The following is a 16,493-nucleotide window of genomic DNA, read 5'->3' as shown; positions in this document are numbered from 1 at the left end:
ACAACTTATCATCTAATAAGACAATGATGTAGTACTACATACTCCAATGGATATGTTCAACACTATGATGTAAAGAGGAACTATACGGGGTTACAGTCCAAAAACTACTCTCTCTAAGGTCACCCATATATTCAGCATTTATGGAGCATCTCCATATTAAGAAATAGAAATACAAATATCAGACAGGGTAGTTTCTTGCTAAGCCATCATAGTCAGACAAATAATTACTAGTTGATTAAATTACATAAAATTATAATAGATGCCTACTATTTTCTACCAATGAATTTTATGTATAATTCACGTAAACCAACACCCAACCTTGTAACATGAAGGGGCCTGTTTGAGGTGGTTTATGTCCTTCCCAGTTCCCCACAGCTGGCAAGCCCCAAAGAAAATCACACAGAGGACTCCATAAGATTATAAACTGATTAGCCCATTAGCTCAGGCTACTTATTAGCTCTTGTAGCTTATATTAACCCATTATTCTGATCTATGTTAGCCATGTGGCTCAGTACCTTTCACAGCGGGACAGATCACATGTTGCTTCTTCAGAGTCTGGGCAGGAGTGGGAGGAGAGAGCTTCCTCCTTCCTAGCATTCTCCTGTTCTCATTGCCCCGCCTCTACTTCCTGTCTGGTTGACCTGCCTATACTTCAGCCTGGCCACTCAATGTTTATTTAAAACATGATTGACAAAATACAGACAATTCTCCCGCACCACAACCTTAGTTGAAATTTGTTCCCTAGTCCCTAAGGGTATCCTCCCCTCCCTCCCTCCCTCCCTCCCTCCCTCCCTCCCTCCCTCCCTCCCTCCCTTCCTTCCTTCAAAAAATCTGTATGAGTGTTTTGCCTACAGGTATGTCTGTGTACTACTTGTGTGCCTGGTGCCTACAGAGGTCAGAAAAGGCAATAGAACACTTTAAACTGGAGTTACAGATGGTTGTTAGCTACCATGTAAATACCGAGAATCTAACTCAGGCCCTCTAGAAGAGCAACTGATCTTAACCTATGAGTCTTTTCTCCAGCCCTGTGGGTATTCATTCTTATTTAGCATATAGAGCATCAATTTAAAAAATGATTATTTCTTCTAGATCTGGCCATCTCCAAAGATACATTGATAAATAAATAATAGTAGTTATTAAAAAATGTAACCTGAAATTATAATTATATGATATGAAACAAAGCCAACGTTTATAATGATATGACAATATAACAACATTTCTAAAGCAGCAGGTTCTAACTGCATCAATTTAAATACTCTGACAATATATCTATGGAAAAATATGAGCCAGATGTCCAGTCTATTTAAAATGAAACTTTGGTTACAGGTCCACAAACGTCTAATTTAGAGTCATGAATCTTTCAGAAATGATTATGCAGAAACACTTTTATAGGGAGTTGTGCTAAGAGATCATGAATGGGATAATCTGTTTACAACTTAGAGCATGCATATATTCTTCAAACTTCATTCTCAATTATCTTGCATTTCTACTCAAAATAAGGTAGAACAACTTATTTGGGACAATATTTTACTACAGCATGAGAGAATACAAGTAAACATATCTATAAACAGAGATCTATTTGAGGCTCTGTTGTGAACTAGCCTTTAACATCAACTGTAATACAGTCAAGAAAATAAGATCTAAAATTGTAGAAAAAAATCAATGCTAGGTTAAAACATTCACAGAAATAGAGTAAAAGTGATTATTTTAAAGTATATAGGATAACAAATTATTTAGATTAATGGAGATGGGTTTAAGATATAAGAGCAAGCTAAAAATATGCTTAAGCTATTGGCCAAATAGTATTGCAAATAATATAGTTTCTGTGTGATTACTTCGGTCAGGGCAGTCATGAGCAGCCTCCTTACAACAGGTGTCTAGAGGGCTGGGTAACTGGATCTGAGTACAGAACGTCTCTTCATTTGACTTCAAGTTTAGTAACAGTACTTTTCAGGCCTTAGCAACTTGAAGAATCAGGTTTAAAACTCAGTAACAAAAGGACAGACTATACTCTCCTGCTGTTATTTCACTGTTATAACTTCATTCAATAATTGGTAATTAAAGAACACTCAAATTTCAATACTTTCTCATTTTCCTACTGAAGACCTAGCACTAAAGGGCATAAAAAAGACTAACAATCACACATGCTGTTGCTTGGCAATTCTAAAATACATTAAAAATTTTTAATTGCATTCAATTTTGTTGAGTCTTAACCTAAAGTAAGTGTGTTTTTAACTAACACATATAAAGGTCTTCCAAAAGGCTCTCGGCAACCCTGGTTTATGTCTTTCCAGAGATGTGTGAGAATCTTCTAGTTGTGATTGTTTTCCATCAAACTTTTTATTTCCACCAATTTTGAACAATTCATTGAAAAACATTAAGTGCTTTTTGAAGGCAACTAGAAATGTGGAATAGTTTAGGTTGTCAAGGAAAATGCAGCTACATCAACCGACTTGCACCATGCACTCACCCTAAGAATTTCTCAACAGCACTGATGTCAATAGAATCATTTTGTATGCTTCTGTTTCTTAAATCAAATCTTATTAAGGAAATGAGTTTCACTATTTAATCCAAGATATACAACTACTGCTTACTTAATTTTAAAAATGAGACATGAGGTGTGGAAATCTTTTCACCATAGTCTTTTTTTATGACGTCCAATAAATAATATAACTCTAATGACTAGCATTTTATGTTCATATTCTTATCTCCATTTTATGTGACTATGTCTACTTGCAAAATTGATGTCATCAATATTTTTCCAATGTTTGCAAGAATCAGAACACAAAAAAGTTCTTGTGTAGTGTTCTCATGATGCTTTCAACACAAATCCAGATTGTAAGGCTATCACTGGACAATTCTATTTTTAATAATAATTTCATTAAGTCTTATTGCAAGGGTTTGAGAGCTGCCTATGTTACATCTAAATTACTGTAATACACAGGAAGGAAATTATTTACCCAGAGATTAATATAGCTTATTCAGATTAAAACAGCTTAGTTGTAAGAATGCAAAGTGAATATCACTTGGGTTAAATGGAATAATTTCTTACAATCCCTAAACAAGCCTAGTATGACTATTGATCTAGATGCATTAGAGTAGACACCTGAAAAGATTTACATCCCAGAAACTTGTGAACATGTTAAAGATAAAAGGAGGATGTGGACATGTTCAAGGCCAAAAAAACTAGTATTATTGACTTTGATATATCAAAACTGTCTTGTATTACTCAGGTGGCCAAATTTAGTTACATGGGTACTTAAATGAAGAAACAGAGTAGGTCATAGAGCAATAAAAAAGGAATTCAACTTGCTGACTTTTAAGATGGAGGACAGTCAAAAACAAAGGAATGCCATTCCTTCCCCCTCCAGAAGCTGCAATTCTCCTTTAGCTATGGCCAGCAAGACAATGGAGATCTTAGCCCTACACCCACAGAGAACTTCATTTAATCACTGACAGGAAATGAGCAGGAACAGGTTTCCCTCAGAGTCTCAGCCCTGTTGACACTTGCACTTTAGCCTGCTGAGACCAGTCCCAAACTTATGATCTACTAAACCGTAAAATAATACATTTGTGATGCTTGAGGCCACCAGTACATATTAACTCAATACTAAAGCAATAGAAAACTAATAAATGGGGAATTTTAATTTTTATTGAGTGCTTGTATATAACTGAGCAAGAGGATAATATTATCCTCAAGAAAATATTAAAATCCCGAGTAGAGAAGTACTCTTGGAGATGGCTGAAAGGAGCATGCTAGCTATAGCACTGTCCATGGTAGCAAGTTTCCAAGGGGAACTGGGGTAGACTAGCACATTAAGAAATTACACAGGCCAAGTGTGGTGGCACACACCTATATTCTCAGCACTTGGGAGGCAGAGCTTTGTCAGTTCCAGGCCAGTTTGTCCTACATTGTTAAGTTCCAGGCTAACCCTGGGCTACACCATGAGACCCTGTCTCAAAAACAAACCCAAACCCAAAAGAACAGTTTTAGCAAAGAAATACAAGAGACAATAGTTAATACAGATCAGAATAGCAAGTAGTGGAAGTTTACCCAGTATTTTCCTACAGCTTTTCTAGTTGGCAATCTGTGGGTAAGTTCTCTCAGTTACCAGGCTGCTTCTTTCTTTTGATTCCACTAAGGCACTATCGAATTAAAGTATGAAATAAAAGGGAGCAAGCACATTGTCTGGAGGGGTAGTTCAGTGGTACAGACCTTGCCCACCATCTTCAAAGCCTGCATCCCACACCAAGCACCACAAAGAGCATGAAACTTAATTTAGAAGATGTGAAAGCCTGCACAAAAGCTATGAAGTCAGGTATCCCTGGGTTTAAATCATGGCTTCATTTAGCATTTTGATAAATCATACTGAACAAGCTAATTACCTTACTTGAAACTCTGTGTCTCTGACTGTAAGAAGGAGAGAATGCATCTATGTATGCAGTTTAAGAGAAGAGTCATGGAAGGGGCTTAGCACTTTCACAGTAGCACTCAACAAATTCTATTAACCATACGAAACTAGGATTTTTTAAATGGGATAAATTCTCATATGAACTTTAGAGCATCTGATATACATGATAAAGTTTTAAACTATTTTTATTGTCTTAATGAGGGATATTATTTCACTTCTCCACCAAACCACATTTTACGCGGCACTCTGAAACAAGTTGGGCACGCTCTCACCTTAGTAGACCATAAATGTCAAAATCTGAGTAAAAAATAGATACCTTCATCATAGTGAGTTATGTCAGTAAAAATATTTTACTCTAATGGAAAATGATATAATGTCACTTTAAACAAAAATTCTATTACATAATTTAGACGAAACTATTGCTGCTTGGAAAGCTATGATTACTACCATGTTATAAAAAGCATCTGACCAATAAATTATTTCTTGTCTAACATGAAGGATGGCTTTCCATTTTGTTGTTTAAAATGATAGTATCTGGTTTAAGCATAAATTGATTTATTTTGAATACTATGCAGTATGCATCTTAAAATTTGGGACCTATCTCTATTTTGTGCCCCATTAGACTCATACACATTTTTCTTCAGTAGTGATTTTATTGCCTTCAAATCAGTTTATCAAAATTGAAAGCACTTAATGCTTATCTTGGTTCAGATTTTTCAGACGTAAAACATGAATAAAAACAGAATGGAAGATGAAGAATAGTCCTTCTGATTGACTGCAAGGACTGTATGTGTCTAATACTCAGCAGTTGTTCTTGGCATGCAACACACTCAGTGACTGCTTAGTGCTACTAATGTAGAATATGATGGTTCCTGAGTTACATGCACACACACACACACACACATTCAGAATATACATTCAGAAGCGAACATTCCAAATTTTGACCTTTTCCTATATTAACCACATGCAATCTGATTGTCTCTTGGGATGCCTGGAGAATTACAACTCACATTGACACATTATAGCTGTAACCAACAGACCTCACAGTGTGCTGTGATGGTAGTGAGAGATGCGAGTTTGCTGTACTGAAGTCATTGTTCTTTTACTTGTGATATTTTCAACTTATAAGATGACTGAAAAAGTCGTATGTACTTTGAATACCTAGAATAACAGCAATATGCCCTTTTTGGGATAGACTTGGAGAAACATATAGTAATAAACCGACTGCCTTTTCAACTGAAAATATCACCTGCAGTGCTTATCTGTTAACTTTAACTGCAGTAAAGTTATTTACACAGATATGTGCCGGTCTCTTACTGCTTTCTCATTCCTCCCTCTCTCAAATTTGGATCTACACACATCTTGCCTAAATATTCTGTAAAGACGAATGGGTGTAATTCCTAGTAACTGTGACTTTCCATGACAGTGTGGAGATTTTCAATTCTGCCTCTGGCCCCATTATGGGCAGCCACTTCGCAGGAAGGGTTTCTGGGCAGCAGCATCCTTTAAGAATAAAAATAATGAAGCAAAATAAATTCCTGGCAATTAAAATTCTTCGAAACATCTGAAAGTGAAAGAAAGATAGCTTTTTATACATTATTTATGTGCGGTATTGCTCACAAGTTCGTTAAAAGGCTTTGAGATGTTTCTTTTAAAAATCCACAATGGGATTGACAAGAAAATTTTAGCTTTACTGGTACACGCGAGACTGAAATATCTTAAGTAGCTAAAAGAATAAATGTTGATAAAGAGGAGATGCCGTCTAATCATAAACCTCCGAAAAGAAAAGTTTGCGAACATTAAAGCAGAGCCTGGCGGCCTTCCCCGAGCGGGACTACACGCACTGCATCCCGTTCCCAGGACCCCACAATACAGCCTAGCATAGAAATCCTGAGAACAACTGGAGCACAAAGTGCCTGGAAACCATGACACACCCGACAGTTTCCAAGCTTGGCTGCATTCAAGAAATACTTTTTAACTCTCCTAGCTCCACGAGGCTCCACTGGCATGAGAAACTGATTTGTACAATACAAAGAAGAGCCATCTATGAATGAAGGTGCTGCTCTGGGGACGATGGACAAGGAGGACATGGAGGGCCATCTTTGAGAAGTATCACAGGAGGGATTCCTGCACTAATTAAAGGGAGTGTCACTTCTCCAAATAACCTCAAAAGTCACTGGGGTTTTCTATTAATAAATGATAAGGTAATCCCTCTGCAAATCAAGACAGTGCAAATCCCTAACAACCATGCCACATGAGTTACAAAGCAACACAAATTAGTCTAATGCATTATCTATTAACATCATTTTGTTATGTGGCAAAAACAAATCAAGCAGATACATAAGAAAAGTTTATGTGCTAACTGTGAGAGCAATTAAATAATCTTTCTTAGTTTTCTGGTTTTATTTTTGTTTTTGTTTTTGAGACAGGGTTTCCTCTGTGTTATTTTGAAACCTGTCCTGGAACTAGCTCTTGTAGGCCATGCTGGCCTTGAACTCACAGAGATCCACCTGCCTCTAAATATTCTTTCTTAATTTGAGATTATTTTAAGTATTTCAGTAGCTAAGAAAGTGTTCTCAAACTCCAAGTTTTGGTTTGTATTACAAATTAGTAGAGGACAATCTTAGGGCAAAGAAAAGAAAGAAAATATCAAAAGTATAAAATATATGTTTTTGTTATATCTGTCTTTTGAATCATCCAGAAATGGGGCAAGTTAACATAGCATATAAACTGTTTTCCTCAGGAAATCTAAGGACTGAATTTTATTGATTAAAGAAATTGCTATGAATTACAACAGTTCACATATTCAGCCAATTTTAAACAGAAAGCTAACTAATTACAATTATAGGGACAAAAGGAAAACCAGATTTATTCTTGTTTAAATTAGTTTACTAATATCTGTCACCTTTTATCCTGAGAAAGGTAAAAATCTAAGGAAAAGATCTCATAGTATCATCTTGTTAGAATACACTGTTACAGTGCACCATCTAATTCTTTCCTAATTATTATCCTTCTTCTGGCCATACTTCTGTTACTGGTAAAACTTGCTGTTTGTGAAGAAAAGAAGAAAACATTGCTAGAACTAATACTGTTTCAGTGTGCCTTCAGAATCTAACAATGCATTAATCCTATAACACTGGCCTGAAGGAGCCATTTGCTGTCTTAAAACAATGAATACCCAAACACTGGGCAAACCCTTTAGATGTGGTTGCTCTTTCAGCTTTATTAATTTAAGCCAAATGATAGGGGAATTTATATGGTGTGCACCTGTCAGGAGCAGAGTCTCTACTAATGCAGTTTCCACTGACCAGGAGAACCTCCCTGAGGCTAAGGTTGAACTTCAACTCATTGCTGAACAGACGAGTAGCACAAATATGACACCAAGGACTCGGTTTCTACTAAGGCAATCCCTCCAGAAATCCAGATGTTTGGCATATCACTGTGCACATGTTCAAACATGAAGCTAGAGGAAGACTATGTCTATTCAGTAAACAGGGCCAAATAATTATCCTAAATCTCTTGTCTCCACCCAACACTTTACAACACAGTTGAAAATGTATTTTATGCTACATAAAACATTTCACCTATCTACAAAAGGTAAAACAAACATGAACTATAACATCTACAAGGAATAAAACCAATATTTCTGTTCAATGTTTACAATGAATTAAATGTTCTGTACTGTAGCTGATGCTGGCATAGCAGCCTTGACCAGCACCAAAGCAAAGCTGGAGCTAAACAGCACTGAAGCTGGGTTTGGAAAGATAATGGTAGAGCCTTCACTTTCTGATATACCTCCTGAATTCCTACATTACATTGGTACTAGAACTAAGGACACCTGGTTTTAGCAGTTCAATTCTTGGTGAAAACACTTGCTTCCAATCAAAGTCATGTAAAATGTATTTGACAAATCTCACTACATAATAATAGAACATCAAAAAGCATTGTTTGGGTTGCACAGGTACACGTATGAAGAGACTGTCCAACAATTGTGAATAATTCTAGATTCCAGATTAATCAAAATATTACCTGAAATTCTAAGATATGATTTTATAGCTCAATGTCCCATAGATCACAATATACCAATGCATCAGAATTTAACTATTCCATTGCAATACAAAGACTTTAAAGAGCTACAGCAACAAAACCCACGATTTAATGCCAGTCAAACAAGTCTAAGAACAAATATTGGTACCTGATCCAGTAATCTAACTTTTTTTTTTATAATTTGGAGGGTTAAAGTTTATGCTAAACTTAAACATCATTTGTGTACAGAAAAGGTTTTAGAGTATAAAGCACTGATTGAAAACACATAGTAACCAAGATGGTTTCTTATTTTGGGCCAAATGAGTCAATGAATTGAGACCTAAAAGTTAAAAGGTAAACAACTTACAGACTTTCCAAGTGAGTCTTTTCCATATCAAACATTGTTTCTCTCCATGTATATTCAGTTACTATGTGGTAGTAATGTATAAAGAAAAGCAAGCTGGGATCAATTTAATAATATTTCCTGGTACCAGTCCAAACAGTCTAGCCTAACCTTTAGCTCTTCAATCATATCATTCCATCGTACGCAGGCGTACTACTAGTAAATAGCACTCACCACTGTCAGATCACAGTATTTTCCAGTTTTCCTTTCTACACCAGGTCAAACAGATAAATGAATTCTTAATGGAAGAATGACGTTCATTAAAATTTTGTGCTACTTTGTATCTGAGCTTCTGGCTAGTAAGAATTAATAAAATATGGGCATGTATTTCATATATAACATCTCTAAAAAGGGCAAACCACCTACAAAAGGAAATACATTTTTTTTCATCTGAACAGTGAGGTAAAGCAAAAATACTATAAACATTAATTACTATTATTCATTTGTAACCTAGCGATCTTTGCAGGGTTTTGTTTTGTATATATATATATAGTGGCTTTTGGTATACATTGAATCATTTCTCATTAGCTAAGATTCTTAAAATCAGGAAGCCATCCTGTTTGCTCAAATAATTGGAAGGAGCGCCACTAATTGTTGCCTTCCATTAGTTTGTGCTTTTGCTAAGTACAGCATCTGAAAAACAAACATAGCTGCTGTCTTTTCACAAGCATCCCCTACATGACTGCGCTTCACCAAAGGAAAAAGGAGTTTCCAACCCAAACCGATAAAATAATTCCAACACAAACATGGAGGCTCATGAAAAATGATCTAACAATGATTCTGAATAATCCTCATTTCTTTCCTTGCTTTCTAGAGAAGCAGTTCGGGTCCAGGGGAGGCAGGAACATACTTCCTCAGCAGCTGAGTGTCTTTCCAAGGATCTGGCCACTGTATCTATCTGAGTTTCTCGAGAAACTAAGTTTTAAAATGGCAACTCATAGCAGCCTTCTAAACACACGTTTCCCCTAAAGCAAGAAGGATTTCCACATTCTGACTGCTAAAAAGATTTTGAAGGGAACTTTCAGAGTTCAAACACTGCTATTAACCAAAAGATTTCCTTCACCTATCCCTCCTCTAGAAGAACAGGATTTTGAACAATACTTCCAAAGAACACTTCATCGTATCTCCTGGATTTTGTTTTTAAGCTACAGTTTAAAGATTTAAAGTATTTTTTAATCCCAAACATATTTTTCAATGCACTTCTCTAGCTATTTAATTAAAATACATTTCCAGAACAGCTGTTTGTAGAACACACTTTTCAACCTCTGAATGCAGGAGAAACTGCCATAGAAGCAAGGGCCACCCAAATTTGAAGTTATCACAACATGAATGAAAACTGAGAAAGATGTAATATCACTCATTCATTAATATTTATACAGAACTAGAAAGTAAAAGTCTTGGCTGAAAGTCTCATTTGATGAACTATGAATGTTTTAAATCCATCCAAAAATAATACACAAAACATTTTCATACTTAGCATATCACAAACATCAAACATCAGCAGATTTTAAGCCATCACACAAAAGAAATCACAGTATTTCAGATATATAAAAATCTCAAATATCGCATGCTAAACATTAGTTTCCTTATACAATCCCTTGGCTATACCTGCATAGCAATGATTAGATTTGCATTTATAACACTTTAAGTAAAAACAAACTCTAGAAAACAAAAACAATGGTAATGTGGGCATGCCAGAATCTTTACATGCAAGCAAGCCTGAGGGTGGTTTTTTGTTTGTTTGTTTGTTTTTGTTTTTTTTTTCTTTTTTTGTTTCTCAATCTTGTCAGTTGGGGGATGGTGCTATTTGCAATCCCCCTCCCACGTTTTACCACACGGCAGATTCATGAATGAAATCCCACTTTAACATCCTATTTTTCTCACTTACATGTATGCTGGAGAAAGTGGAGTTGACCTGGATGTTTTAAGCACAGGAACTGAGAATTTCCAGAGAGCAGGAGAGCTCGTTTTCCATTTCAAAGGCATGTTGTCACCACGGTATTACAATAACAGTAAACAGCGTTTCCATAACAGACTACCAAGTAGCACTTCCATTCCACCGTGGACTGACACGGCAGCCGCGGAGAACAAGCGAAAGATTCTGCCAGTGCCCCTAAACCGACGCTTCCAATCTCTACAATAGGACTGAAAGGTACCTCCTTTAAATTCTCCTGTCCCCTAAAGCAATAAGACGATTCTATCCTTCCAACTCACAATAGTGCCACCTCGTTAGGAAAGTGTTGACTGCAGCGTGTGTGTGTGTGTGTGTGTGTGTGTGTGTGTGTGTGTGTGTGTGTGTGTGTGTGCGCGCGCGCCCTGTACTGTGCATAGTACACAATGCAGCTTTACTTAATAAAAGCAGCTATGGTGCTTTAAAAAAAGCTTGCAATACCATTGTTCTACCTTAACAGGGATACTGCAGCATTGTACTATGTTCTGCACCTATTAACCTGATTTCTGACCAATAGTAGCAGGAAAAAATAGATGGGTTCCATATAAGAATGAAACAACATACCTACTCAGAATACATTTGTCATCCTCTGAACATTCTTCTTTTGAGCTGCAACAATACAAATGGGATATAAACCTCAGCATAGCCTTAGGCCACAGCTAATAGAGATCAGTGAGTAAGTTCAGCAGCCTGCTTTCCTTCTGTGCAAGCTCTGACCACACAATACAAGAATGCCATTATGGGAAAAGCCCAGTTAAAAAATGCCAGGTCCTCTGTTTTCCAGTTAGAAGAAAGCAAAATGTCAGAGCAAATATAAACTGCTGAAGAACTCTGCACACTCTTCTAGTAGCTTCTGATTCAAGTTGCACTCCTTTCCCTATTTTTATTTCCAAGCCGGGATAAGCAAAACCTCATACATCTACAACATGCTGTGGTAACGAGAATATCTCTCTGGCTTCTGCAGCAGAGAAGTACAGAATAGCGCGCTCTTAATAGCAGCCCTCGGAGGGGACGCTATCAACAATCTAATTCAATACTGCCCTCCCCCTTTTCCCCTTTTCTCCTCCCGCTCACCCCCCTTACTCCTCCTCCTCCCCCAAACAGCTCACAAATTGTCTAGCGGAAAGACCCACACTGCTGGCCAAGCAGGTGTCCAGCAGGGACCACTCCACAGCTCAGCAGCGGTCCAGTAACCTCTTGGGATTAGCGAGTGTCAAAGAGGTTCCAAAAATTAAAGCTGCTGTAAAAGCAGCTTGAGGTATTCCATGAAAGCAATGTCAAATAAAGGGTTCATCTACATTGTTTTAAAATACCGTCTGCAAACAGTGTTGTAAATAATCCCACAGTGATTGGGTATTTTGCGCTTTTAGTGAAAGCAGCAAAATAAATTCACCAATTTTCTATGCAATTTTCAAAAGTAAAAATAGGATAAATTAAATTAATACTATGTGAGACTCTTTTTTTACAAGCTGCAAAATATTACTTCTCACATGAGCAAGTTGCTGTCTCTAAATATCTACCTTCCTATCACCCATTTCTACTAAAAATAAACTTATCTTGTCTCTATCAATGCATACTTACTAAAGGCAGACCACCAATAACATAAAAGTCCCTACCTTTTAAAAACAATAACCACCACAACAAAGAGCTCATATTTATTCTTATATTCACTTCCCAACAATGAACAATAAACTTATACCTCCAGTCCAAAATTTTGACTTTCAGAGATTCTTTCTAAATTGCCCCTGGTTTCTAAGAACCAAGACTAAATCCTTTTAAAAGATTTTTCTTTTGTATAAAAACAAACAAATAAACCAAAAAACTACAGATGAATTTTTCTATAATAAAAAACTATTTTCAAAAATCCTAAACGCATCATCTAATACACCAGAAATACAGCAGAAAATCAACTAGAATAATCACAACTTCCTTTTAAAATTTAGTTCATTATAGAAGCAAAATCCATTTTCTATGAGGTATAAATACAGACATAGAAGTGGTAGTTACATGCACATTAGTATCTGGAAAGACAAGATTTATTTTTGAAGAACTGACCAGTAATCCACAAACCTTATAAATATTAAATTAACATCAGCCATCAATACCTTCTGTGTAATTTTTATTCTACAACACACTAACTACTTCTCAAAAAAGCCAGAAAATTATATTTCTTAATTCTTCTAGAACTCAACACAAAACTCTCTCAGAGAAATCTTTAAATGAATCAAAGAAAAGAATATTCGTCAACATCTTAGTAGCCAAAACATACTTGATTTTTAAAAAATTCACAAATACAAATATATCCTAGTCAGTATGTCACGTTGGAAAATTTTAAGGTATCTAGCAAAAAGGCCTCAGAAACGGCAATGGCAAGTTGTTAGAAAGTGAGAGAAGGGAAAGTACATGAAAAAAACATGCACAGACAAGCATGGATAGAGACACATATACATGTATGCATCCACCTTGGAATGCCTCATTCTAAAATGAGTTTCTAACAAATTTTCAAAATCTGAAGCACGTGCAGACATTTCAAAACATTAAACAAAAGTAGCAATATATTATTAGCTGTATGTAGTTAAGAAAAGTATATTTTAGAAAGGCGATTTGGGATTTTATGCTTATGACAATTCTATAAAGCAATAATTGCAAATGTGATTTCACCTTCTGAGAACAGTTACTCCCAGAATTGTACCAAACCAGTTTTTCTAGTAGTCATCTGTCCAGAGAGACACCTTAAGGATGCCGAATCGAAAACAGGGTGAGAGTTTTACAACTTTCTAAAGTATACAGTTGATGATCACTTTCTTACAAATCTCCTCAAGGTATCATTCTACTCTCAGTAATCAACTGAATAAAAGAAAAACTTGACAGACAGACACTGTTGTCTAATATCACTAAGTGCCAAGAAACCAATCAAAATCAACTATGTCAATTTTCAATCTAGATTTCTGAGAGAGTTGTGTTAAATAGAATTATTTTAATAGTTTTTCAAAGTGAGAAGAAACCAACTGAAACTGTTTCCTTACATCCCATTTTTACCATTCTTTAAGACTCTAAACCCACAACTTGTTAGACATGATTGTGAGCATTTATTTACATTCAATTCTAGGTTTTGCGTTTAATAAGTTCCAATAAACTTTGTAACTGTCACACGCAAATAAGCATTATCGCAAGGACATAAGAAATGATTATTTTAAAGTAAAAATATGGTCTGTGAATTATTGTCTATTTTAATCTACTAAACAACACCATTTCTCATATATCATTTGGAAATAAACTTACAAATTAGCAGTATCAAAATTTACTAGATTTCACTCTCTTAGTAGAGAGTCTAATAGCAAATATTGAGTGTAGTTATAATGGCATTAAATCCCAGAACTAAAAAAATTGCATGTATATAAAAGAAAGAAAATGATTAAATATGCTTTCAAAATGTAATTTTACTAAGATTCATCAAAGCACTACTTTAATACTGAGATTCGTAAATGTTCCTCAGTCCTATCACAGGAAGCCTTAATTTCATTTACAGAACACTTGAATGCTATTATATAGCACTGTACAAGACAGAAGGACAATGTATCTAAAGGATATTCCAAGTATTTTATGAACATTAATTACTTAAGTAACTATGAAATGTGCATCTCAGAGACAAAATAGCCAGAAGACAATGATGGTTCTTGGTCAAGGCCATAGAGAGAAAGAACATTCTTGGACAACTCCTACAACACAGAATTCTATGGCTTCAAAAGTAGGAAAAGATTTTTTTGTTCGTCTGTTTGCTTTCTCGAGACAGGGTTTCTCTGTGTAGCTTTGGAGCCTGTTCTGGAACTCACTCTGTAGACCAGGCTGGCCTGTGTCTGCCTCACGATTGCTGGAATTAAAAGCATGAACTACCACTGCCCGGCTGGAAAAGATGATTTTTAGAACTGGTAGATTCCCTAGAAACTACCTTTTCCAGTATTCTCATTGCAGAGATTAAAAAAATCTGAACTCAGAGAAGTTGATTAATCTAGTTTCATAGTGCTGAGTAGTAAAAATTGCTCTCAATCTCCTAGTCCAGGATTACTTCCGTAGTGTTCCTAAACTATTTTCATTCAGAATTTCTATTAGATTCATGCTTCTATCCAAAGTGAGCCACATCCTATAATGATCTAAGTATATCCTAAAGAAACAAGGACAACTAAGAGATATTTAATCCTCCTATTGGATGTCCACTGGAGGACAGAAATGGAACGGAATCACCCAAAGGGAAAGGTATATTATATACAGAACCACATCTGAAACTCTAAGTCTAGAACATGGAGAAAAACGGTCAGGTGGAAAATAACCTAAGCACAACTGAAGGCAGTCTTAGTACAGGACAACAGAGACAATATAGATAATCTTCTTGGTTCTTATTCTTAGTATAAATATTCCTAAATAACTTATAGACATGCAAATTTTCTTACTGACTACTACAGGCTGTCGTATGAGTTCATCAAATGAATTCACTGATACTTAGGTGCATATTTTTTTTTTTTTTTGGTTTTTCGAGGCAGGGTTTCTCTGTAGCTTTGGAGCCTGTCCTGGAACTAGCTCTTGTAGACCAGGCTGGCCTCGAACTCACAGAGATCCGCCTGCCTCTGCCTCCCGAGTGCTGGGATTAAAGGCATGCGCCACCACCGCCCGGCTGGTGCATAATTTTTCTATTTCTTGGCAGGCCTAAGAACACCTCTTTTCCTACCAATTTCTGTTTGACCTTGTGGAAGTTACAGGTAAGACTGAGAGCGGTAGACACTGTGTACTAGGTTACATACACATTTATGTATGTAAATGCATGTAGATGGCAACCAAATCTGAAATCTGGCCAAGTAAGAAAAAAACACAACAATGTGAACAACACATTTCTCTAGGGAAATAGCGCTTCACATGTGTAGTTATATACATGTATACAAATATCTTTCACACAGTAAGATTATATGGACTTGTGTATCTTCTTAGTTTGTTTCCATAAACTTGAATACAAAATATGCAATGTATTTCTTCGTAGATAAGTCACATATACAGCCTTGTTATAATCCATCTCAAATGTTGCTCACAGATTACTACATTGTAATATTCTATTTTCAAAATTTCCCAAACAGAACTACATAGATATATATGGTCTGACAACATATCTATAGACATATGAACAATTACAGCTATGACCACTTCTGACATAGAACCATTGTCTTATGTTCATATTCATATGCAAGCACTGAAAAATCCATACTCCATGGTAGCATAAGTAATATTAAGGGCAGGATTCTTTAATAGCTCCAGTGGCTGAGAGTAATATGTTATGCAGTGGTAGAACAGTAATGTAAACAGTAGACTAAAACCTGGAGAACGCGCCAGGCAGTGATGGCGCACACCTTAAATCCCAGCTCTCGGGGGGGGGGGGGCAGAGGCGGGCAGATCTCTGAGTTAGAGGCCAATCTGGTCTTCATTGCAAGTTCCAGGACACCCAAGGCTACACAAAAAATTCGTCTTGAAAAAAAATAATGGCACGCAACATATGGAACCGAAGATGAAAAAAGAAATTTGTTGGCAAGAGAGGTAATGGCTGGCAGGGGAATGGAAAGAACGTCCTGATTTTCACATAAAACATTTATAGTTGCAAGTCCTACTTGACTGCTATCTACATACTTTTACTAATTAATTGCTAGAATGTATCAAAGAA

At 36.2% G+C, this 16,493-nt stretch overlaps 1 protein-coding gene across 7 annotated transcripts in view; it reads right to left on the bottom strand.

Moving 5' to 3' along the window:
• The window catches only part of Klhl13 (kelch like family member 13), a 178,077-nt gene that overhangs the window by 50,715 nt on the left and 110,869 nt on the right, over positions 1–16,493 (bottom strand). The window contains exon 1 of one of the 7 annotated variants that reach the window (XM_057760285.1): positions 11,357–11,671. The exons of 5 other annotated variants lie outside the window; for them this stretch is intronic. In XM_057760285.1, the coding sequence (XP_057616268.1) occupies positions 11,357–11,436 (80 nt within the window). In that variant the 5' untranslated portion in view covers positions 11,437–11,671. Of the gene's footprint in view, positions 1–10,729; positions 11,030–11,356; positions 11,672–16,493 lie in introns of those variants that run through there. One more of the 7 variants, XM_057760284.1, reaches the window with a different exon arrangement.

The sequence above is a fragment of the Chionomys nivalis genome, chromosome X (assembly GCF_950005125.1).
Source record: "Chionomys nivalis chromosome X, mChiNiv1.1, whole genome shotgun sequence".
Classification (NCBI taxonomy): Eukaryota; Metazoa; Chordata; class Mammalia; order Rodentia; family Cricetidae; genus Chionomys; species Chionomys nivalis.
The sequence above is the reverse complement of the archived record's forward strand: the minus strand, read 5'-3'. Positions and strand labels throughout refer to the sequence as shown.